The sequence below is a fragment of the Otolemur garnettii genome, unplaced genomic scaffold (assembly GCF_000181295.1).
Source record: "Otolemur garnettii isolate 467f Iridium unplaced genomic scaffold, OtoGar3 scaffold00006, whole genome shotgun sequence".
NCBI classification, from domain to species: Eukaryota; Metazoa; Chordata; class Mammalia; order Primates; family Galagidae; genus Otolemur; species Otolemur garnettii.
Window position 1 is genome coordinate 24709654 of NW_003852401.1, and position 26300 is coordinate 24735953.

General features: G+C 43.2%; 1 protein-coding gene across 1 annotated transcript in view; it reads right to left on the reverse strand.

Annotated features, from left to right (window-relative positions):
* Positions 1 to 19728, reverse strand: part of SMARCA2 (SWI/SNF related, matrix associated, actin dependent regulator of chromatin, subfamily a, member 2) — a 169304-nt gene extending 149576 nt beyond the window's left edge. The window contains 3 exon segments of the mRNA XM_023509150.1: positions 1393 to 1522; positions 5936 to 6196; positions 19545 to 19728. Of these exon segments, the coding sequence (XP_023364918.1) occupies positions 1393 to 1522; positions 5936 to 6160 (355 nt within the window). The 5' untranslated portion in view covers positions 6161 to 6196; positions 19545 to 19728.
* Between the last annotated feature and the right edge of the window lie 6572 nt (positions 19729 to 26300).

Consider the following 26300-nt stretch of genomic DNA (forward strand, 5'->3'; position numbering starts at 1 on the left):
TCTAACATTGAATGGGTCAAGTTGTTTCTTCCTGTACTGCAAAAAGGCCCAATGCTTCAGGCTGCTTTTCGAGGACGTGGTCAAGATTCTATGAGTCATCTGCAACAATTATGCCTGGTGCCTGCCACCAAAAGTCAGTCTGGACGTTCAAAAGCCCATGCAAACATTAGGGGAGAGACATTCCTATGCCACTATGATTGGCCTATTTATTTCAAAAAGAAAATAACGGTGAAGACATTTTTCTAAATCCTCCCACCTGAAAGTCTTCCCTCAGGTGGACAGATACCTGATCACGGATGGAGGAAAAACTCACACACATTTAATTACATGGGCTTATATATAGAAAGCCTTGAATTAGAGTGTCTACATGTTAAAGTTATTTAGTGCTAGATTATCTCATGCCCGTCGCATTTTGGAATGATTCTGAAATTGGGCTACAGTGTATGAAAAGGCTTTGAGGTATTTTCACCTGCCTTCAACAGTGAGGGGAGGAAAGAGGATGTATAAGGCACAAAGGAGAAAAGAAACATACCATATATTGATTTGGCCATTGTTGGGGGTTGAATATTGTCTCCCCCACCTCAAAATACGTTGAAGTCCTAACCCCCAGTACCTCTGAATATGACCCTGTTTGGAGGCAGGGCCTTTGCAGGTGTAATCCAGTTTAGATCAGGTCATGCTGGATTAGGGAAGCCCCTAATCCAATGGATGGTGTCCTTATAAAAAGAAAAAAATCTGCACACAGACAGACATAAGAAAATGACATGTGAAGATAGAGGTAGGATTGCAGTGATGCACCAAGCCCAGGGGCTCCAAGGATTACTGGCACCCAGCAGGAGCTAGCAAGAGGCAAAGAAGGATTCTTCCCCGGAGCCTTCAGAGACAGTATAGCCCTACAGACTCCTTGCTTTCAGACTTTGCCTCGAGAACTGTGAGAAAATCAATTTCTGTTGTTTTAAGCCACCTTGTTTGTGGCTTAAAACAGTACTACAGTACTACAGTACTACAAGACTATTACTACAGCCGCCCACCAACCACAGCAGAAAATTTCACTGTCAGAAAAAGTGACCATGTGTAAGCATGCAGTTCAAGGGTAACATCATCTACCTTCCAGGATCACCATCAAGATTTTGGATGAAGCACACAGGAGCACTTTGCATAGTGGTGGACACATGCATGGTGCCTACCAAAATTTCTAAAATCTTGGAAATAAAACTGCCCATCTAAATCATCAAGTTCAGTTGGTAAGAATGGAAAGAGTTTCCATAAGAAGAGAAACCTGCTAGACTCAACCTTCCAGAGATACACTTTTTAGAAGTATCAAAATATCCAATGGGAAAGACTGAAAGACTATGGCATGGAACCAAAATCAGGTACGCGGCAGACACAAACCCTGGCTGTGCTGATCCATCGGACTCTGGGGAGGACCCATGCCTGGGTGAGGCGGTCGCATACCGGCGCCCTTCATGGATCCACAGTGGATATCTTCTCCAATCCCCTTGTCGTGCATACCATCGATGGGCTGAAACATGTAGAGGGCACCAGTTAGACAACTCGCTAAGGTACAATGTTTCTATTTGGAGGGCTAACACCCCTCCCCAAAGTCTTCAAAGGCGTGGCACAATCATCTATTAGCCATTTTACTCATCGCATATTTTTACCCTTCATAGATAGGGGAAAAAAAAAACCCAACAAAAACAAAAACAAAAAGCAAAGCCATCTGTAAGTCAAAAGTTAAGGATCTTAGCAGTTGAATTTTTGTTTGTAACGTCAAAATCTGCCAATGAAAATGAAAATCACAAGGTAGACAAATACAAGCTACTTCTCCATACCCTTGTAAGTAGTATTGAAACTTGTTATAAGATGAAGTTAGTCTGAAGTCTAAAGAAATGTCTGTGATGATCTATTCTTGGGTAATTTTTTTTACACTGGAGGGAAAGAAACTATGGAAAGCTTAAAAGTTGAAACCAGAAGGTTCCATGGCAGTTGGGAAGAGAGGAACAGACAAGGCAGGACAGTGGATAGGGCTGGGTGCGGAAAGGGAAAGGGGATGAAACAGATGAAGGCACACTACAGAGGGAGGACGCCTGGGAAAGGTTAAGGCACAGTTTGGAAATAAATCATGAGCACAGGGGCTGAAGCCGGGACTCGAGGCCTCGTACATGACAGACATACAATAAATAGCCATTGAATTGATGTTAATCCAATCCAGAATTGGGCAATGAAGCATGTGTTTGAAAAAAGGAAAAGTCTATTTCTCCCCAAACTGTAATTGCGATTCTCAAAACAGCCTGAAAGAAATATTTCCAGGAGTTTATAGAAACCAAATGACTTCAAGCAAGAAAGTATGAGTGTTTGCAGTTTTGGAGAAAAGAAAGTTAATTTCTGCAGAGTCAAAAGCATGCACTTGAAAAGAGGAAAAATTTACCATAAAGAGGATGTTCAGAAGAAAAATGGGAAGAATCTGGTATAAAGAGTGTCACTGAGTCTGTTAAATAGTAATAATAGAGAAGAAATCAAAGCAACACAGCAGATGTATTTAGGCCACTTGTTTATTTATTTCCAGTTATGTTGAAAAGCAAAATGCTGAAGCTCAGAGGAAGGAGGAGAAACAGGACAAGGAATAAAGCTGCCTATAAAAAGAATGGAAGCAAGTGAAGGCATCTGGCCAGCAGGTGTGAGCTCTGAGTGCTCACCCCTGTCTTCAGGCAGGGAGCTATTTGAGGGCTTGGGGGTAAGGAAAAGTAGGATGGCAAAAAATAAAACTTGCAGCATGACAGCAAAACAAAACAAAACAGAGAGCATCCAAGGGGGTAGAGAATATGCCAAGGCGTGATAAAGACGCGAGGTGACAAAACAGAGGCAGAGGAGATTAGAATGAATAAAAAAAACACAGTGAAAATAAATACCATTGATCCCACCCTCCCAACCTCGTTAGGTAAGGTCCTGGTTGTGGTTGTGTGTCATATACCCTTACAGTGTCCCACTGGGTGACAGCACAACAACCCCTCTCTCTCTTGCGTCCTCCCCCTGCCTCATCCCCTCTCCTCCCAACTTTAATTAAATTGAGTTTTTCTCTCATGGGGGCATGTATCAGTCCATCCACTGGCTTCATATTAGCGCTGAGTACGCTGGACACTCGCTTTCCCATTCTTGACACACTGAATCTTTAAATGCTTAAATAATAATCTAACACTCACACTGTTGAATTTTTAAATGCTTAAATCATAATAAAGGTTAGCTAAATATTTCCTTCAAATTCCATCTTTCACTTGGAAGGTGAGACGTCTTTAAACCATTCTAAAATTATGTAATTCAGTTGGACTAAGTTTCACAAGTGACATTATCAGATCTAGAATACAGCTCTTAAATGAATTTAATCTAAACACAGGATAATTAAATGTAAAAAAGGAACTTTCACATTAATTTAATGGAGGTGGCGCCTGCAGCTCAGTGGGTAGGGCACAGGCCACATACACTGAGGCTCACGGGTTCAAACCTGGCCTGGGCCAGCTAAAACAATGACAACTGCCACAAAAAATAAAATAGCAGGGCATTGCGGCAGGCACCTGTAGTCCCAGCTACTTGGGTGGTAGAGACAAGAAAATAGTTTAAGCTCAAGAGTTTGAGGTTGCTGTGAGGTGTGACACCACGGTGGCATTCTATCCAGGGCAACAGCTTGAGACTCTGTCTCAAAAAAAAAAAAAAAAAAATTAATGGAAAAAGTAGCTCTATTTCTCTAGATTATCTGACAATCTAAAGAAACAAATTTTAAGAAAAGGGGGAATCTTGGTGAAATTATAGGGATATTCATTGATAATGAAAAAAAGTTTCACAATAATTCACAGAGACAATATAATCCCATTATGGTTAAAAAAAGAAAGAAAAAAAAACACCTATACATACATACTTGTGCTTATACAATATTTTTACTGAACATGGAAAAAAGGTACAAAAGTATATACAGGCTCGGCGCCTATAGCTCAATGGGCTAAGGCGCCAGCCACGTACACCTAAGGTGGCGGGTTCGAATCCCCAGCCCAGACCCGCCAAACAACAATGACGGCTGCAACCAAAAAAACAGCCGGGCGTTGTGGCGGGCGCCTGTGGTCCCAGCTACTTGGGAGGCGGAGGCAGGAGACTCGCTTGAGCCCAGGAGTGGGAGGTTGCTGTGAGCTGTAATGCCACGGCACTCTGCCCAGGGGGATAGCTTGAGGCTCTGTCTCAAAAAAAAAAAAAAAAAAAAAGTATATACAACAAGCTGTTACCTGGGGTGAAGCTAATATTAACCATTCTCTTGATCTCAGTATTGTTTTACTTTTCAAAACAAACATCTATTACTGTCTTGATTTGAAAATCATCCAACAACAGAATTTTTAACAAGTGGATCTTCCCTTTTGGGCTCCAATACCTTACCCTAAAACTGACCTAAATTCCTACTCAATTAGAGTAAAGATTTGTGCTTTTCAGTGGTCATTTTTTTGTTTTAAGCTGGTATCCTCCACTGCTTGTCTGCAGTGAAGGTTCATTTTACGTGTCCATTGGACTGGGACCTGGGTGCCTAGATATTTGCCTAAATATACTTCTGGGATGTTTGTGAGGGTGTTTCAGGATGAGGTTAGCATTTGACCTGTTAGAACCAATAAAGAAGCCTGCCCTCCACAATGGGAGTGGGCACCATTCGATTCATGGAGGGCCTGAAAATAGATTAACAAGCCAGGGAAAAGGAGAAGCTGCTCTTTCTCTGCTGTGTGCTTACGGTGGGACACAGGTCTTCTCCTGCCCTTAGACTGGAACTTAAACCACTGACTCTTCTGGTTATCCCTTTGGACCAGACTAGAACTGCACCATCAGCTCTCCAGCTTGCTGACTGCAGATTATAGAACTTCTCAATCTCTGTAATTATACGAGCCAATTCCTTAGACTAAATCTCTTTATAAGTCTACCTATTGATCTACATACAAAGATAGATAGACTGTAGATAGTTAGATAGATAAATAGATAGATAGTAGACAGACAGATCTACTGGTTGTGTGTCTCTGGAGAACCCTGACTCATACACCCACTTAATATCAAGAGGCAGCCCCCCCACCACCACAATATTCCCCTGTGATGTCATTCAAAGAACCTTAAAACCCCTACTTATCTCCTTAGGCAAATCCTTCAGGTAGAGTTCGACATCACACAGATTTACCTTGGCTACTGCTAACTTCCAAAGCAAATTGTCGTAGAGGATCTTGTTTACTTCCTCAAAAGGCTGTTCTCTATTTTTGTGTGTCCTGTGCAGGCATCATGCCAAATTGTACAGATATGATCGTCCCCACAGCAACAATCTGAGTCTCATAAAGAGAGGATCATTATAACCTTAGTTCAGAAACGAAATGGACCTGAGCACTGAAAAAAATCAAACTTTATTTCGAAACCAGACTAAAGACATTTTAAGAATTCCCTAGAAACTATTTAATTTCAATAGAGAATTTAAAAAAAAAAAACTTTAGAAAAGGAATTTTTTCCTTTACTCTTAGGGATTTAATTTTTTTAGTAAGTGTCAACATTTTGGGGAAAGAATTATTTTAAATGTATTCATTAGATGATATAAGTTATTCAACAAAGATAGAAAAAAAAACCTATAAGACTTACACACTAGCAAACATATTTACCGCACCAAAATACCTTCAACCCACAAATCAAAGGATTTGTCAGACCTGCACGGTCTACCTTAGTATTTTAAAAAGCTAACATCTGATTGTCATGACTGGTACAACGTTTATGGCAATGAAAGTACCTCAGAATGTGTGTTTTTAATAATATGCAAGATAAAACAAAGGTCTCACTTGCTTCTCTTGTTAACAATAAAAGAAAAAAGGGCTCAGGTGCTCAGGAAGACTAGCCATCCATGAATCAGAAGACGAGACTGAACAGGAGGATAACTCACCTTATGCAATTGATGCATGCCTTCCTGTGGGAAGTCTGCAGACCCCATTGTCGGCATAGGATGCGAGACGCTCGGAGGTCCAGGACTGGGCCCCATCATACTGTGGACAGAACCTGGGGATGGTCCTGGTCCTGGACTAGGTCCAAGTATTGGTCCAGGGGAAGGTCCGGGCCCTGGCGAAGGCCCTGGGTGGGGCATCGCTCCAGGGTCTGTGGGCGTGGACATCTATTTCTCCTGTTTCTGCCAGTCAGTAGAGTAATACTAAGTTAAAAAACAGGAAAAAAAAAAAAAAGCATGTTTTAAACATGATGTTAAGATCAGAATAAAACAGTTGTTAGCATTTGATGGTGCCATTTCTGTAACAAACATCAAACAGAACTGCCCTGTCTAGTCCAGATGTTTGAGTGAGTGTGATATATATCCATCTGCCCTAGTCTTTATGAAGACCACTTGTTTAAAAAAAAACACACGCTCTAAATGATTCCCCAGAAAGATATAAATCATCTAAGATACAAAAAGACTCACTGGAGAAACTCAAATTTAACACATAAGCAGAATTCTAAACAAGTTTGAAATTTATTACTGAAGTCAACAGATGCTCTCCATTACTAACCGGTCTGGACACCTAACAAGTCATTGACCCCCCCAACCATCAACGTATAAAACCCTTTAGAAAATATCCAATCAAGACCCATTTTCATAAGTGAATGGGCATTCAAAACCTCACCACAAAGAACTGAAGATAGTTAAAAGGCGTAAAAAATACAATCGCATAAACTGAGGATGAAAGAAAAGTTCCAATCATGGAAAAAAACAGAGGCTCCGGGAATTGAGACCAAGACAGGTTTGAAAACCCAATAGGCAATTGCTAGCTAAGTTGTGGAACGTGGCTTCTTCTGAGATTTAAATGCAACGGTATGTGTAAAAAACACAGCTGTGTGCCTGGCACAGCAAGCACTTAGCATTGTTTCCCCCGCCATCTCCATGGCACCAGAGTGATGAGAAGGGACAGTTTAAGATGTGGTCCACCTGCCAGCTAATTAATTGAAACAGAGACCCTTCAGGCAGTTAACGCCAAGGATTTATCCCAGGCCTTGCTTTGGTCAAGGATCCCGGAGAGAACTCGTCCATGACTACTGGAGCAGAGCCCACCACAGACTAGGTGTGGAAAGTCTGGTTCTCGGATTTCAGCAGAGCAATATTCCACCACCACACCGCCAGGCTTCTTGGCATCCCCGCTGGGGAACTGCTTCACAGAGTGGGCACAACTACACCTTGGATAGGAGCCGAATGTGAGTAAATAAGCTGTTTTCCAAATTCTGATAGAGATCATTGATCCCAGCAAGATAGCTGAATACCACTAGTGATAGCAATTGTTCCACATTATAATGTCACCTTGGAGGCACACGCCTGTACACACAAAAACTTTTTTGCTGTCAACCTCACCAAAATACAGAACAGTCTGCCCTAAGCGATACGCTTACCAAATGCTTAGTGGCAGAAATGGAATTAGACACTGTGGCCTCGTCACCCATAGCAGGACCCTTTCCAAAGTGAAACAAGGGGTTGGGGGCAAGTACAAAAACCCAACTTATGCCATTCTTAGCACCCACTGTCACCTCTCATCGAATCTCGGGAGTGTCAGGGCCCTGAAGGCAGAGTCTTGCTCTAACTCCTTCCTGTACCTCCAGCATCTCCAACCAGCATGTTAGTTGCGCTCAAGAAATGCCTAATGAATAAACTGCAGACAGAATGCCATGGGTGAACTATGAACGGAGTCAAATTAATTTTATAAACAAACACTGGAGAGTAGTCAGTGTTTGAGGCAATATTCACCTACAGAAATCTTCTAAAGTGTAGGCAAGAATTTAGGCCATTCTGATAAACAAATTAGGGCTAAAATAGGAAGCAAGGCAAGGCTAGTTGGGAGAGATTGTAAGCAGGGGATCCAAGTTAGGGCTAAGAGAACCTAGTACAAGTGTTTCCTAAAACAACAGGGGAGCTCATGCTGAATTATAGCCTTGAATTCACAAAAGAGCTAAGTGTTATTATTTTATTCTTTGTGAGTTACTAAGCCGGCAGAAGGGACTTTTTTTTTTTTTTTTTTGGCTTTCCACCCCCTCACACACAGGTTCAGTCAGCATTTTATATTTAGGAAGCTGACGTCAATCCAGGGGTACTACCAGTTATAAAGTTCTTTTATGTATATCAGCAACTAATACACCCCTTTATTTTTTAGTGAATAAAAGGAAATTGCTTACTTCCTGTTATGGTTTACCTTGAAATCGGCTTCAATAGGTATTATTGTAATACACCCCAAGCTTGAACAAAGACAAGACAAATATTGAAGTTAGCCTGATTTCCCTGCCTTTCAAGTTTTTATATTTTTATGTATACACACACACATATATTTTATATTATATAGAGTAGCCCCAAATACTACTTTCTGGATGCATTATCACTTTCATCTGGGAATCCTGGAGAATGTTATCACTACTCATACACAGTCCCATAAAAATGCTCCTCATTTTTTGTTAAAGGAAACTACTAAAAACTTCTTAGAGGGAAAAACATATCAGAAGGGCAATGGAAAATTACAAGCATAAAAGTGGAATGTTAACATAGGAACATGTTATACAGGAAACTATTTAATAAGAAGAGAACCCTCAGCCCACATGGGTTTCAATGACTGTGTACAGCAAAGACTGACAGTATACTCCAACAATGAGGGAACTTGCCCTGCGCCACACAACTAATGAATGTCAGAGATAGGGACTCTCACAGAACATGAACGGGATGTCCATGACTTGAGTCCAAAGACTTGAGCTCTGGTCTCAGGGTGACCACCAACTCTGGTGCCCTGGGAACAGCGCTTTTCCTATGGGACCACGACTTCCCCTAGGCTCAGGATGGGAGTGTCTGGAAGGTGTATCTCCATAACCTAATGCCTACTGCTACTTCTGGAGCCTCTCAAAGACTCATCCACACCTGTATGTTGGAGAGTTTACTCCTGGACCTTCATAGCACAATCACAGCTGTCACAGGATCTGCCCCAGCTACCATCACCCAAGTGTATCCAAAGATGAGGCCTGTGGTCCTGGCCTCTTATTCTTCCTCATCATTTCTGGCGTCAACTTCATTGTACAGTCCAAGTACATAATTATACTTTTCCACCAGAAAGCAACTTGCAGGTATAGCCTACAGACAGGTTCAAGGCTCACAGAGGCATATGTCGTTATTATTAAGTTAGTGTGGTTAAGGCTTAAAGTCCACTATTGCTAGCCTAGCTCCTCCCGGCCCCAGGCAGCCCTGCTGGTATCCCCAGGAAGCCTTGCCCCTGTCTTCTCCAAAGCACTAATGAGCCAGTGGAGATGGGCGGTAATGGTGGTGGGAGGCATAGCAGAGGTGAGGCAGAGGAGAGGGTTCAGATAAATCAATCGGGCAGTGGTAGGTCTATTCACCCAGCAATACTCTACATCTATTTTTATTTTGCCTTTGGGAGGGGAGGAAAGGAGTTATACACGGTCACAGAAAAGAACAACCTGTCCCATGATTATGTGGCTAAGAAATGAAGACAATGTGTCTGGGGTGGGGGAGGGTACAACCACCTACACATACATACACACACTTTGCTGGCCCCCCATCTTCCCTCAAAATGCTCCCTCTACCTCAGATGAGGCCAGCCCACTTTGTTCTTTGGCAAGAGTTTGTCAGCAGTACACCTTGTCTTTTTTTTTTTTCCCCCAGCTTTTGGCCAGGGCTGGGTTTGAACCCACCACCTCTGGGATATGGTATATGGGGCCCGGCGCCCGGCACCCTACTCCTTTGAGCCACAGACGCCATCCCACCTGTCTTTTTTTATCTTTACTTTCCTACCTTCACAATTTGGGAGTGTGTTTTTAAAACTAAAAGGCCCCAGAGGAGCTTCCCAGAACTCCAAACACCACAGTCATCCTTCCTCAGTCCCAATCTCCTTCCTCTGCGGGAGCTGAAAGGCTCAGCACACCCATCTGCATATTAAAAGGAGTTCAACTTCATGGAATTTTAAGGGTCACCACTCCAACCATGACAACCATGACAAAACTTATGCCTTACTGTCTAATTGCAATCAATGGAAATACCAAAGACCCCCACATGGAAAATAATTTTCAAGCACACCCACAGGTGCTTCATAGTATTTCTGGTGACTTGAACTGGGGAGACATTTTGTCATGCGCGCCCCCTCCCCCCCCCCCCGAAAAGAGGAGGGCAGTAAGATGGGAAAGGACAACACAGCTTGCCCAAAGTAACATCTGTAGTAGGAAAGAAACTCCCATCTTGCCCCCTGCTCCCTCACCCAAAGAGAACTTTTTATCTCTTGACTCCCTGCCCCACACTGAGCTGTTACACCGGTCAGACAAGCTGTCCCCTAGGATGGACAGTCTTCACTTGGGCCAGAGCAGTGTCCAGGGGTGGGAAGGGGAGGACAAAGAAACAAAGATAGAAACAATGGGAGAGGCATTTTGCATAAGACCAGGATTTGGCTATGACACCAGAGTAATTTATCATGGGAGAGAGAAATAAAGGGAATATGAGATGAAGACAATGTCCTCAACCCAAAAGGTGGATGATGTTTTTATCAAACATCCCAAGGACCTGCTGTACTTATCCCACCCACTCTGATACGGACTAGATACAGGCATGCAACACAGACGAAAATGATCAGAGGGCTTACCCAGGACTCTGAAAGTCTGGCAGGGAAATAAGACTTGTGCATAAATAGCAACAAGAGAAAAAAAGGCAAGATCCTGCAAGACACAGAGGGGTCCAGTTAAAATGTCCAACCCGGTCATGGGGTAGGAGTGATTACTTTCAGCTGGGAGGGTAGAGCACAGAAGGGAATTAGGGAAGGTGTAAAGGAGAAGGGGGCATCTCAGCTTAGCCTTGAAGTTTAAACACAAACAAACAAACAAACAAACAAAAACAAAAGTTTCCTGGAAGCTTTTGTTTTCTACTCACAGAAAGAGTCTGGGGAAACACACCAGCCTTCACAATGCCTCTTAAATTGCTCCTCACCAAACTTCACAAGGAAGCATGGGGGAAATCTTAAATCTCCAGCAAATCTTTTTTCACCGCTTGCTTTACAGAAAGACTTTGAGGTCTAGGTTAAAGGTGGAATATCAGAAATAAAAGTCAGGCCCAGTCCACATCCCTAAGAATATCTCAGTCTTTTTAAAGTTCTCCGGCTTTTACAGGAAAACTAGGAGGCTCAGGAGATAGTTAAGATAAGAGTTCTTTTTATGTCTGTTTGCTGATTCAGAACTTCTCCCCTGACCTGAAGGACTCCTTTTTGTTTTCTACGTAGCTTTCTCTATAAATGAATTGATAATTCACCCACAAGAAATAGCAACATCTCTAGAACTGGGACACAAGCACTGCTATTCTTAATGGGGGAGCAGAGCGTGGGTAAGGAGAACAGCAATGCAGATAAAGGACATAAATCTACCAGAAGTTCCTTTTTTAGAGGCCAAGGCTGTCTGGATAGGTGTTGTAACAATACCAAGGTCCTCACTGCTTCTTGGTCTGAGACACGCAACTTTTAAACAGTGCACAATATGATTTGTGTCATGGATAAAATCGTGCTGGGTTTAAAATTAACATTGTAAGCTGCTTGTTCAAGACCCTAGATCTTGTTTCAAAAGCATTAAAAACATTTCCTTAGCACTTTCGCGGTTATTCACATCAGTTTGCCACTTGTTTCAAAGTCAAATATGTTTTTAAAAGTTGTTGGATTACAACTTTCCTCTGTTCTTTAGGCTTCTGTGAACTAGCCATCTTTCTATCAGGGAAACAAATTAGGACGGGTGTGAGCTGTTGCCCTCTGTTTATTTTAAATAAACTGCCTCAGGAACCAAGCTTGCCCAGAGTCAGCTCTGGAGAAGGCTCTGAGGCAGTTCCGTCCACCACAGATGACAACCAAGGTGGCAGCAGCTAATTACTCCCCTGCCTCAACAGTACCCTGGCTCTTAACATTATCACCCTATAGACACCATGAGTCTACCCGTGATGAAATTCCAGGGCCTCCTCAGAGAGGACAAATCATGTTCTCACCCAGGGAAAAATTATTTTAAAAAGGGAATTTACAAGAAAACCTGAAGTGCTAGAAGCTCTTTAGCAAAGTATCCCTCTAATCCAGGGCAACCCATTGGCAATTATAATCATGAGGAACTCTCACTTTCAAAAGTCAGTTGAACCCAAACTACTAGGCCATTGGTCAGAACCGAAGCCAACAAACCAACCAACAGGAGCTACTTTCTGATCATAGCCCCTTGAAAAGCAGTATCTCATTTTTATTTACACACACTCTTATCCTTCCTAGATTAGGCCCTTTTGCAAGACAACTTAATTTTGGGTGCTGATTAAGAACCAAGGATACCCACTTCCTTTACTGCCTGCCAAGATAATTTTATTTATACATTAAACACATAAGAGAAGAATCTGAAATATAAACTTTTGGTTACTTTTACTCACTTTTACTCAGAAATAGCTCACTTTTACTGAGTAGTAAAATTCTGCCATCATATGTTGGAAGAACTAAGGTTCTATGATAGGTAAACTTTAATATGTCCAACCAGCCCTGACTTTCATAATAGCCACAAAAACTCAACAATGAACCCTTCAAGTTCATTGCAATTAAAATGGATAATAGCCACTTATGATGTTAAGATGTTGTGTCTTTTCATTGACACAATAGTTTATTTAACCTGTTAGAGTTTCAAATTCCTCACCTACAAAATACACATAACAGCAACTGGCTACAACCTCAATTTTGATATGAATCAAATAATATATTCAGTATAAAAAGACTGTGACCTTGTGACCTTGTGAGCTATCATATACAAATATGCACTATTGAGGGGGCCCTTTTAACAGCTTTAATTCCCACCCTGCAGTTGAATACACAACTAACCAGATTAAGATTGTTTTGTTCATGAATTTCCTTGCTCAAAACTTCTGAGACAAAAATCTCCTATATACACTGGATAAAATATTCATGTGTTAGTCTGGAAGTCAAGTCAATCTCTGACTTTATCTTCTGAAAATTCTCTCCAACCGGAATCTCAACCTCACTTCAGACAACCAAGTCCAAACAGGAAGGTTGGTCTCCCCACCCCTTTCTTCAGGCTTGGCCCCTCTGACCCCAGGGCTTTCTTCTGACCCCAGGTGATCAACACCTTACCCCTCCCTCCTCCTACCACAACCCTATCCTATCTCACAGACTTATCTGCCCCATCAACTCAGGAAAGCTCACCTTGATCTCTCTGGATCATTTGCCTATGTAGGTTACCATTTGCTATTCATACTAAATATGCTAATTATGAATATGCTGTTAAATGCTCAGACACATTCTTTAAAACACACATTCTCTTAATTACAGATAATTTAATTTTTACAGAATTCTGGACTTTGCCTGAATGGCATTTTAGTACAGCACAACAGCATACCACAAATAATTGTGAAATATTGACAAAGCCATTAACATGCCCAGTTTAACAAAGCACAGGGGGGAGATGGGAGAGGGTTTTTCTCCTGGACCTTCAATTCCCACGTGTGATAGCTCATTCCCAGTGGGATATTAAAAACTGAAATATACCACCTCAAATAGGTAAAGAAATACATCGTCATCCTGAACAAGAAAAACATACATCTATGTACAAACTAACAGAGAATTTCCCTGGGATAACCAACATATGACAATCCTTTTTGGTTAGATTTTATTTCTCCATTTTTAAGTAATTTTAACTCCTAAATTCTGAATTCAGGTTTTGTTTTTTTTTAAGGGAGTTATAATTATAGTGAATGGCTTTGGAACTTCGGATTTTATTTCAATTTCTATGGATTCCATTCATCAATTTAAAAAAGGGCCAGTCCATATTTACATTATGACAGTTTCTAAATACATCCTTTATAAAACGCAAGTGCTTACACAGATGTAGATCATATATTGGTATGACTGATGCTTAAATTGATGCCAGTTCACCTAAACATAAAATAGAATATTGTGGTACTTCTGAATATTTTAAATCACACATCCATGTAGCCTGATTGTAGATGTACTACAAGTCTTATTTAGGTAATAAAATATCATAATTCATACTAGGCTTCAATTCCGTGATAAAATATTATGAACCCAAAAGTCCAGAAGGGCATTACTCCTATCCATGTTTCAGTCAAAACTCTTCTATTCCCTTTCTAGAACATCCTTCCAAAAGAGCAAATTAACGATGTTTATTTCAAACATTCAAAAGACCCAACTATTTATTTAGCTCCTGAATTTCATTAGCTCTATTATATGTTTTGCTGCAGTATAATTATTCAAGTATCTTTGACTATTTCTTTACCACTTTTATTACTCAAAAGCTCTAAGCACCATATTCTGAACACTTTCAAGGAAAAGTGCTCTATTAACATGAGTAATAATGAAGTCACAGCAAACAATAATAAAGCCGTAAAGTTTTTCAAACCTCCATTGAAGATATATATCTTAGGCAAATAAATGTGCTCTCTTCCACAATGACACTAGCGAACCATAGTTTTAGACCCTTCTACTTCCCGCTACATATAGTCAAAATTTCCTACATAGAAAAAAATAAACATCCTTCTGGTATTCCACCAAGTAACTTCCCACCAACTAACTGTATTTCCTATTTGCAACTCTTACAGAATGACCCGTGACTTTATTGACTGGCTAGAGATTACAGTTCCACAGTAAGAACGCTTCCAAAGATGACAGAAAACTCAGTTATCCTCTTTTGGCCACAACAATCTCCAAAACACAACATGGAAGGTAAAGGAGCAATTTGGAAGAAACTTCTTTTACAGCAACAGTTTCTAAGGTCACTCATGTTAAGCAGCTAATTATCTGTGCCTCCCCTTAAAATCATCTTGACCAGAAAGAGTGAGAATCAAATCTTCTGGTGGTTAAAATGAGGTCCTACCAACACTCCCACAACTTGCTAAGGCTGGGAAATAGTTCTTAGCATTGTACTTGGGATAATTCAGTTGCCCTCAGCAGCATGTCAAGATGTCATAAATAGTGATTTATTATTTCTCTGGAGTATCAAAAAGCTGCTGACCTAGGAGAGTTTGACAAAGGCCTTGTTTACAAAGGAGGACTTCTAAAGGAGAAAAAAAGAAAAACCATGAAAACACTGGAGGACAGCATCACTTTTATTATTTATGAATGCCTTCTTTTTTTATGGTCTTGTTCCAATACATAACAAGCCTTTAAAATAAAATGTCAAAATATTACAGTAATATAATAGGTATGACAATTACCTTCCAGAAAGAAGGCCTGTAGAATGACATATCTGAAACTTAATCAAAGAAAGAAAGTTTTAAATAATTATCTGCAAAAGTGTTACTTTCTACTTACACCCTTTCAGAAATACTTTAAACAGAATTCAAGCATTAACAATATCATACAAGCAGCGGCATTTCTTTTCTTTTCTTTTTTTTTTTTTTTTGGTCAATTCTAAGCCTCAGGTGTTGGTCAAAGCACTTTTCAAGAAATTTGACGAGAAATGCTCAAAAACCACTTTACAAATGAACAAAAGAAAAGATCTGAGGCTGCTTTGAACATGCTCTTGCGGTGAATATTTTCTGTGAAACGCCACAGTGCAGCTAGTCAGATGCTGGGTTGGAACTGATATAACTCATAAGAGAAAGGCTGCATTGAAGAAAGCCCTCCCTCACCCCACCCTCTTCCAGGATTCTGATACCCCAAATTCCTGATTTATTTTACATGTCCTTTACTAATATGGTATCTCTCTTTAATGCCCCAACAAGGTAGATGGACCTCTGATCTACAGGGTTACTGTGTATCGGTTTTTTCTTTTTTTCTCTCTCTTTCTATTTTAGTAAATATCTTTTGGACATAACAGGTGTCTCTAAATCACCCTTTCCAAAAGCAAAGGTATGAGTTGTAAGAAACTCTTTTTAAAAAGAAGAAAGAAAATTTAGAAGACTAAGAGGGCAATTAGGTTCCTAAAAGAAAAAGTGTGCCTGGATTTGCATAACAATACAACAACTAGGATTCCCAAACCTGCCACACCTCTTACCACCTTGCCTGCGACTGTGTGCCAGAAGTAGGCTGGAAGCTTAACAAGCCTGGGTTGGCCAACAAGCTTTGGGTAGTGGCCCCCCAAATAACTTACAGAATATATTACTAAAAATATTTGTATGTAAAGATCTAAACAAACACACACACCAGTGGGCATGGCTCTTTTTTAGCAGCATCCTCCGTGGTTTCTGAGTCTTAATTAGTTGGGAAAGAAATTTTCAGTTACTCGGCACCCAAGCAACAATTTCACTGTTCATACGAGCGTTCTGTTCACATAAGCTAGGCACATAACCAGGTGTAATTTTTAAAGTCCTTTGAAATGGAAGTTTGAAATTTAACTCTGCTATCCGTAACGCATAAACCTTAAAAATAACCTAACCAGTCAATGCAGGAAACAAACGCGTATCCTTTCTGTCTTCCTTGGGCTCTAACATTACACATACAAAGGAATACATGCCTACATAATGACCAAAAAGGAGACAATGATGACACCTCTCCAAAAAAATCATTAACCCACGTCGCTTTGCTTTTTGCAAAGTACCAATCTCCATCAGGTTAGGGGGGAGGTAGAAAAGGCGATAACCTTGCAAAACTCTCCCAAAAGTTATATAAACAAAGGAGAGGAGAAGCCAGTATGGGCTTTGCACCCATGTGCTACTAAAATTACATAACACCCGGTGCAGACATTGAATAAGGAATGGATTCTGCACAACACCCCCCCTCCCTCGACTTCCAAGCCTTCCTCCTTCCCTTAAAAAAATCCAAACGCCTGACAAGAGCGAGTGGACGACTTAGAATATTTGTTTTATTGCTGGAGTAAATCCTGCGAGAGTTGGAGGTACGTTTAGGCCCGAAGTTTGAATGTGCAACAGCCCCAAGGCGCTGAGACTCATACTCTCCGGACCCGGAGGAAAAAGAACTGACAAGCGACAGCAGCCAGCAAGGCCTTCTTCTTCCCCCTTACGGTGCCTCCCGCTGGAAAGTTTTCCACGCAATCGATCGGAGGACAAGGAGCCCGTTTCCCCCGCCTGTCTGACTTTGCAGGAAAGGCGAGCTGGGAGACCGGAGGGGGCTGCCAGGGAAAGAGCTGGAAAGCCCCGCACACAGCGGGCGGCGGCGGCACAGGCTCCTTACCTGGGGGACGCGGAACAAAAAGGGGCGCGGAGCTGGCAGAGCGTGGGGTGGCGGTACGGCCGGCCGCCGGGAGCCGGTCTCCGCGCCGCAGCCCTAGGCCCGCGCCCGAGCCCGCGGCCCGACCCCCGCCGCCGCCGCTTCCTCCCTCGCGCGCGTCATGTCACGGCGATCAAACATGTCTGTGTGCGCTTCGCTGCTGTGACTTCCTGATTCCCTGCCGCTCGCGCGCGCACACACACACACACACTCACGGCTACACGCGCACACCACCCCCACCGGGCTTCGCCACCGAACCTCGCCTTGTCTTCCCCGGGCTCCCGGAGAGGGTGCAGGCAAGAGCGACTGCCCGCGCCGCTGCTCCCGACGCGCTGGCCCTAGCGCGCACAACACACACTCACACTCACGCGCAGACACACTCACGCCAGCCGGGAGGGTGCGGAGACGCGAGCTGCGGGAGCTCGCCGCCCCCTCCCACCCCTCCACCCTACTTAGCCGCCCTGCCAAACTTTTTTTTCCTTCCTGATACACGTCCAACTTCCCTCCACCCCACCCCACCCCCCAAGCAGCCCAGCCAGCCCCGCGCTCACCACCATCCGCAGCAAACAGCAACCCGGATAAAAATAATAATGCAATCCAGGCGGCGGAGGCGGAGGCAAGCGAACAGACGCTGGCAAGAGGCGATTTCCCCGCGTGTACCGGAAACCGGCCCGAGTGCCCCGGCCAGGGCGCGGGTGTCCCCAGGAGCCCGCACTGCTGCGCCCCGCCCCGCGCGGTGCAATTGCGCCCAGGCTGAGAGGCCTGGTGCAGGACACCCGAGGCGCCGTGCTCGGTGTGCGCCCTGTGGCCGGAGGGCGCCTAGGGGCTGGCGCGCCGGACCGGTTATTTGGGGAAGTGCATCGCGACACCTTTGTAGCTGGCATGGCCTTGTTTTGCAACGCAAACGGGAGGAGGGAAGACAACCGGATGGAGGGGCAGAGCAAAGGAAAGGGCAAACCAGGTTGGGATGGGAATAAAGCAAACTCGAAAGCAGAGAGCGAGAAGGAAGGGGTGCGTGTCATCTTTGGGAGGAGGCTCCTACCGGGTCTCCCCGCCTCCCGCCCTCGCCACCCTCCCCTTTTCCCTCCCTACCGCAGCCCTTCCCCTTCCCTGGCGAACGCCACTGCCTCTGCCCGGGTGCGCGCGGGTCCTGTTTGTGACAGTCAGGCAGAGAGGATTATCCGGATCATGGCCTCCCCAGCCCGCAGCCGCCGAGGCTTTCCCAGGTCCCAGAGCGCCCCTAGTACGCGGACGTTCGCAAGCTCCCCATGCCCGCGGCGCTAGCCTGGGGAAAACGCTAAGCAAAAGAAAACAAATCCAGGGAGGGGGAGGGCAGAGTAACGGAGCCCAGCGTGTACCTCGGACCTCCTTCTTTGGGGCCTCCTCCCTCTCCCCCAGCATTGCGGCCATGGCCGGACACCCCCTAACTTCAACACCCGAGCCTGCGCTACTGCCAGGTACCAGGGGCAGAGACGTCCGCAACGCCCCGGACGCAACCCCCTGGCAGCCCCTGTGCCTAAAGGCCTGCCTACCAATCAGTGTCCCCATCCCCGCCCGAGGGAACGTAGAAAGTGGAGGTGACACCTCCGATCCAGCACGCACCGGCCCCGCGGTGGTGGCCGCCGCCTCCCCAGCGCGTCAGCTTGGACTTCTCTAGCTGCGATCCGCTCTGGTCTCCGCAGCCGGAGCCCTTTAAACAAGTCCCCGGGAAGCGGGTGGCAGCAGCGTTCGCTGGCGCCCTGCCGCTAGTCCGGGCTCCTCGCCCTCCTTTCCCGTTCCCCTTCCAACTCTTCCGGGGAGGACTGCTCGGGATGAACTGTAGCATTTCCATCCTCCTCCCCGGTCCCCTAGCCTTCCCCTTCTTCTACCACCCCCTCCCAACCCCCAGCTTTTAAGGGGATGGGGGGATTGCAACCTGGCGGAATGTATGTGTTGCACCATTGAGTTTGCATCAAATCGCTGACTGCCTACCCAGGGTCAAGGCTGTGGTTTGTTGGGATTTCCCACCCCTCCTTTACCCCTTGAAGTAGTAATTATTACTGTTATTATTAGAACAGCAAGGTTTGGCTGAAACTTTCCCGTTTCTTCCACCGTCGCCTGGGAGCTGTCGTTAGAGCATTCCACCTGAGGCCGCGGGGAGGAGGCGGGCTTTTTTTGTTGTGGCGGTTGGCCCGCCTGTTTGTTTTGGTCTCCGTGCATGCACAATAAATAATAATTAGGATAATAATGAATAATCCCGGGCGAAGGCGGCGCGGTGCCGAAGGGGTTTGTGCGGCGGCTACAGCCGGGAGGCCAACGGGAGGGAAAGAGGAGAAAGGAGTTGTAAGTTATATTTACCTTGCTCGCGAGGAGTGTGCTGGCTGAATCTCTTCCCTCTCTGAGTCACCCAGAGTACAGAAACAGAGGGAGAGAGGACTAGATTATGAATATGACTTCATTGATGACAGCCATCCCCTCCTCTTCCTAAACTCGGACTCCGCCCCGCGTCCCACCTTCGCCGCCTCCACCGGCGCCGGAAGACGCGCCGCAGTTGGCCGCGCGCGCCGCTCCTCCCTGCCCGCCCGGGCGCGGGTTGGCGGGACGCGCCTGTCACTCGCCCAGCTCAGCGACTCCGGGAGCGCGGGGGGAGAAGGGGGCGGTGTGCAAGAATGTGGATCGAGACGGGTCTACTGTATGCGTGGATTCGTGTGTGTCTGCTAGGCGCCGGCTCTCGGGTGGTGTTTGTGCCTGGAGCAGAGAAACTGCGCAGGACGCAGACAGCCCCGAGCCCTGCTGGAGTCAGGCGCCGGTCGTCCCTTCCCCTGGCAGTGCTCTCCCCGGGCCGCTGCGGGACTCCTCCAGGGAGGCTGGGGAAAAGGAGGAGGCGACGCAAGAAGGGAGGGCAGTCGTAGTAATAGCGTGTAGTAGTTTGGGGGTATGTGGAGAAGGTGCTGGAATTTAACCGTGCCTCCGCCTGCCAGTGAGAGCCTTGCGGAGAGAAAGGGAGGTGTCAAAGGGGAGGGCTCCGAGTGGCACCAGAGCTGTGTGTGACATAGTGTCGACTATGGAAAAATCGGGCATTGTCGTGCGGGTTGAAACTTTTTCACCCCCCTCCCAGAGGCTGTCATTATAAATCTGCCCCCTTTTTTCCCAGTAAAAAGGAAGGCGGGCACAAAGAACATTCCTGCCAAATTTGTCTGTTCTCGAAAAGACTGTAAGCTTCCAAATGTCAGGGAGGGAAAAACAGCTGAGAGGCTGAAGTCGGTATAAATAAATAAACCAGCCCTAACCTCTCTGTTGACTTCGTGGGCTAGGCAGCACGTTAACCTTCCCTCACCTGTCATCTTCACGGAAAGCACACAAAAACAGGAGAGAACCGGGGACCGGGCAGGCGAGCTAGAGGGTGCCTGCAGCAGGGAACCTGCCTTTGATTTAAGAAGGGAGATAAATCTCTTATTCTCTACAGACCGTAGTTTCTTCCCTCCCATCCTACATTTAAGACCAATTAAGGCTACAAACTGGAACCTACTGGCACGTCACGGTTTTGAGACCTCTTGTTCCAATTTTCCTTGAAATACAGTGCTTTGGCCAGACCAATAGGTCGGTATTTGGTGAGACAATTTGATTTTTAGTTTTATGAAGTGTGAAAGAATGTTAGGAGATTTTAAATCAGTGGTCTATTATTGTAGATTCAGATGAATGTAGGTGCTTGACTCTTAAAATTAAAACTGTTCCTACATGATAGTGTTATGAAAAGTATGCTTTATCCCTTATTTTGTAATGTAATGGTTTAAATTAGTCATTCAAAGTGAACTGTGACTATCTGGTTGAAGATATTTCCTCCTAGAGTAAAATCGTATTTTTAGACCATTTTACTATTGCCAAATTGACTCTATTTGAGCAACGGGGTCTGAAATGAAGTTGTAGAATGCTTAAAACTCTACACTGCATACATGGAAGACAAGAAATAATGGAAAGAACAGCAAATACTGCATGTGGTCAGTAAATAGCAAGAATTGTTTATACGGCTGGTCCACTGCTGGCTGAAGCAGATCCTGCAAAGACAGTTTTTTACAATGGCTGGGAGTGGTAGTATGCACCCATCCTATAATTTTCTAAAGTCTTATTATTTACTTGTTGACATAAGCGTCATCATTTTCTGTCTGTCCCTCAAGTGAACCTCAAGACGACAGAAGACAACACATCTAAGAGAAATAGAATATATGTCAGGAAGAGTCTGTTGGAAGAGCTTGTTTTTCTACTTGAGGGTATGCCAGTATAACTTAAGTGAGAAAGACTTAGAAATTCTAAACAAAATTGGTAGTGTGGTAAACGTATGCCATGAATGCTAACTTCTAACTACCTAATAAGTTGCAACTAATAATATTGCCAGATAACCTAGTTGCCTGTAATAAAGGATTAACCTAATGGCAATGTTTAGTTCCATGGAATAGTAGTAGGTTTTAATTAGGCCTAATTTGTTTCCCTGGCATGCCAACCTCAAACCCCAATTTTCAGACATTGATGACTTCACTTTTATTCCCCTTTGAATAAATACCCTTTTCCCACTTAAGATTCCACCTCTACCGGCCATGCCAAATTTCAAAAAGAGAACAATCATCTTAGTAAATCACTGGAGGAAGAGATTGGCCCATTCCTCCTGGCATTTTGTCAGAGGGAAAGTAAAGAAGAAAACATTCCCTTTGTTATAAGTGTATTTTCTTCAGCTCATATAAAACTTTGATGCAGTTCTTCGAGGGATTGGTGTCTATGCATTATATGCCCAACTACGGGAATTGAAAAATAAAATCTATCATTGGAGGCGAGATTAAATATAGATATTGCCTCCCCTTCTCCCCTCCCATTGGCCGAAGAGAACATCACCTTTTCCCTTTGGGTTGTTCCTCTGAAGAATCATCTTGTTTGTAGTTTGGACTCCAGTAAGTAGGAATTTTATAAAATAAGGTCTAAACTCAGGAGAAATGAAAAAGGCAACAGCATTCTCTCAGTACAAGAAGAAGATTGTAGGGCATAGCACGAGCTTCATCTCTGAGGTAAAGCAAAATTTAACAATTGATGGGGAAGGAGGAAAGGGATGAGTTCTTTTGTTTCACAGAAAATCACACAAAAGCAAATAGGGTTAGAAGCTAACAGGGCTCCAGGAAGCTGCACAGAATGCCTTATTCACAGGAAGCTTTTCTTTTTGGACTTTGATGAGTCATAATGTGTTCTCTGAACTGGCTTTTCTCTTTCTAGTTTGGTATCAAGGGATAGAAGTCACTTTTTCATGTCTGTGTGGCCACATTCACTTGTTATGTAAGTCTGCTTTGGTTGGTGTTCCGTATAGAGTAGATAGTGGGTTTGGAAATTGATATCTAGTTATAATACCCTCATAAGGAAAAGTGCCTTGTACAAAGTTGGAAACGTCTGGTCCCCACAAACTGGTAATGCTGATTGAAATGTTGCCTAGCTTCAAACAGGAGCAGGTAAGACCATTTGGGGAATGAATGCTTCATCTTCAGTCATGGAAACTGAAACTAAACTTTGACACATTGAATCGGCTGACACTTAATTTAAGGAAGAGTTTAGATCAGCAAGTAAATTTATTACAGAAATAAACACACCTCTCTCTCCTTTTGTCCAATGGGCATTCACAAAATTTTGTCTCTCCACAATCCTTCCTCCAAAATACCACCCAATTCTCTTTGTGATCACCTCACACTCAGGTTTAAATTCCTTTGTTTATTCCCAATCTGTTGTATGATACATTTCAAACATCTTAGCATGACATCCAATGCTGTGCATGGATAGATCTCTAACAGCCTTCTTGACCTACCCCAAATGCCAGAGCTCAGGAAAACCTGGTCTACCGGCCAGTTCCCAAAAGGCCATATTGGACACAATTTCCCTCTACCTGAACTGCAGGTCCTCAACTCCCATCTTCAAGACTCAACTATGACCCAGAATCTTTCCAGTGGTCCTCTCTGCCCTACCCAGGCAGAGGAAGCTGCTTGTCCTACTCTGCTCCCATAGCAACAGTGTGGGTACCTCCATTGTAGCACTTACCACTTTGCTGCAATTATTTGTTGGTACCTTCCACTAGATAGTTAGTGCCTGGAGGGTGTTTCAATTCATCTTTGAAACTTCAGCAATTAAGTTTGTGTGCTGGATGCCTAGCACATTGTATGTTGTTTTAAAAAAAAATTGTTGAATGAAAGTATTAGGGATAGATAATAAAATTATCTGACATGGAGAATTTAGCAGGTCTTTACTATTAGTAATTTTCATGTTAATGAATAAGATGGCAAAACGTTCAGGATCTGTATGTTATTTGCCAGGCTGAAAGGGCTTGGAAAATGCTTTTGGTTTTTATTTTGTTTTGTTTTCAGGAGAGACAGAAAGGTTGAAAGGTGAAGAGAAGCTACTGCTCTTATAGTCATAGGAAGAGCTTTGACAAGAAGTTTTTGTTTGTTAGTTTTAAAATTAGGCTAGGAGTAACATGAATGCATACATGGCAATCATTTCATAAAATAGGAATAATTACAATATGTAATTTTAATAGCCGCTCCCTTTTATTTCTTCTTTAAATCACATGGCAGAAGTTGTACAGAGACCTTTACATATGTTGTTCAATCCATTTAATCCGAGGAGATACCACCCCCATTTTATAGATGAGGAAACTGAGAAGCAGTAAGTAAGTTGCCTAAGGCAGGGGTCTGCAAAATGGAGTCAGGAAATTCATTGTGATATAGGAAAAACAAAAATTCTCTTTCTTTTTCCTTTAAAGGTTAAAAAATTGTAGTGACTTTAGGGTAAAGAATCAGACCTTTATATGTGTTTATTATACAGATCTAGGCATGTATTTTGCTTTGAGATATTAGCTATTGATAGTGTGATATCATGATTAGTAAGATAATTACATTTCTGTCATATTCATTGCATTCTTTTATAATTTTTATTTTATGTATGTTTCATAGTACACTTGAAATATTACTACTGAATACATGTGTTGTGAGACATAATTATGCTCTATCCCTTTTTTCTTTTTAATTGTAAAGAGAATGTGATCAAGCAACTTGGTGATGACTAAATGATAAAGTGAGATTTTTTTTTTTTAACTCAATCTGATAGAACTCCAGACACAGAATGATCTGCATTGGTTACGTAAAAACTACCCAATAATTCATCAGCAGCACAGAGTTCTTAACCTGTGATGGAGGGTTGGTTGGAGTGGAATACAAATGCTCTCTGAAGTATTTGAGAATCCCCTAAAACTGTGTTCAAAATTCTGTGGTCATCTTAACGTATACTTTCTATGGAAAGAGTCTATACATTTCATCAGATTCTCAAAGAGATCTCCCCCCAAAGCAGTAAGAATTACTGACACAGAGATATAAGCAGCATCAATCACCCAGGGTTAATTATCTGACAGGAAATTAATCTTCTCCATAACTTTTATAAAACTAAGTGTGCATATTTTATACCTTCAAACACGTCTACCCTTAAAAAACATTCTGTAGAACTCAATGTATCTCTACACCAGTGGTATTCAACTGAACCGTGTGCCATAGCACACTAGTGTGTCGTGAGAGGACCTTAGGTGTGCTGAGAAAATGTTTAAAGATCATTAATTAAATTATTTTCAAAGGAAGTTCAAAGGACAGTAAGTAAATTCCTTTTTTTACTCTTTTTCTTTTGGGGGGGGGACAGTCTCACTTTGTTGCCCTCAGTAGAGTGCTGTGACATCACAGCTCACAGCAACCTCAAACTCTTGGGCGTAAGCAATTCTCTTGCCTCAGCCTCCCAAGTAGCTGGGACTAGAGGTGCCCACCACAATGTCTGGCTTTTTTTTTAGAGACAAAGTCTCACTCTTGCTCAGGCTGGTCTTGAACTCCTAAGGTCAGGCAGTCCACCCGCCTTGGTCACCCAGACTACAGGTGTGAGCCACCCTGCCTAGCCTTTACTCTTTTTTTTTTTTTATCAACATAATTTAAGTGTGCTGAGGAAGTTTAGCTATAGGTTCAAGTGTACCATAAGATAAACAAGGTTGAAAAATAGTGCTCTAGGTAACTCGAATGCATTCTAACTGCCCAAAGGAGACCTTCATTTGTTGCCAGAGATGGGCCTCTGAGGATAATTTATTCTGAAGGAGTTCCTCAGGAATACTGCATTATATATTGTTGACTCGATTAAAAAAGGATTTTTAAAAATATTGTCATCAACGTGTCTTTGAGGTTTTGACACATCTTTGGGCAGTTGTATATGAGGAATCAGAATGTGAATTCAGGTTCTAAAAATATTTTTTGTTATCGATTGTTCAAAAATTTTAACTTTTGGGGGCAGGCCATTGTACCTGCTACCCTTTGATTTGTACTGAGTTTCTCTACTCCATAATGTGCTTCTGTGCCAATGTGACACTGTCGCCTACCTCTGAGCCCCTCGTCTAAATATGTGTATTCATCTCCCTGGCTGTTATATTAGATCTTATTGCAGTATTTTACTTTTTGACCACCTTCATCTGTTATTGAACTTGCCTTTTCAGTTACTATTCATTGCCTTTTCTTTGTGCATGACCTTCTCCAGCTCAGTTTATGTTCTGTCACTCACTAGATTCTTACTTCAAGTTAAGCACACAAAAGCCCGATTCACTATTGTCTTATTCCCGTCCTTTCTCCATACTTCAAGTTTTACGTAAATTCAAGAGATAAACAGAAAATAAGGCAGGACTATAAAGAAACAGAAACAACTACTAAAATTACCTTAGATGACCCTTAAAAAATTGAGATTAAATAATCTGCTTTCTAGGAGGGAAAAAAAGTTATTCTCTCCACAGGTAGGAATAAAATAGATTCTAGGACAATATGGCTTTATTTTAGTTTTGAATGGTGTTGCCAGCCAGAAAGTGATGAACATATAAAACAAGTATAAGACGTTTGAGGAGAGGATTGGGTCTGGATTCTGCATGGGGCAAGGTTTGATGCTGGCAGAAGGCTTTTATCTCCCCTTCAGATAAACTCAGCTGAACAGTCACTGACTTCAATGAGTGTGGGGCATAAAGGAAAAACTCACATTGGGTCTGGAACTGTGCATATTCACTTGCTTATCTTGCCAGAG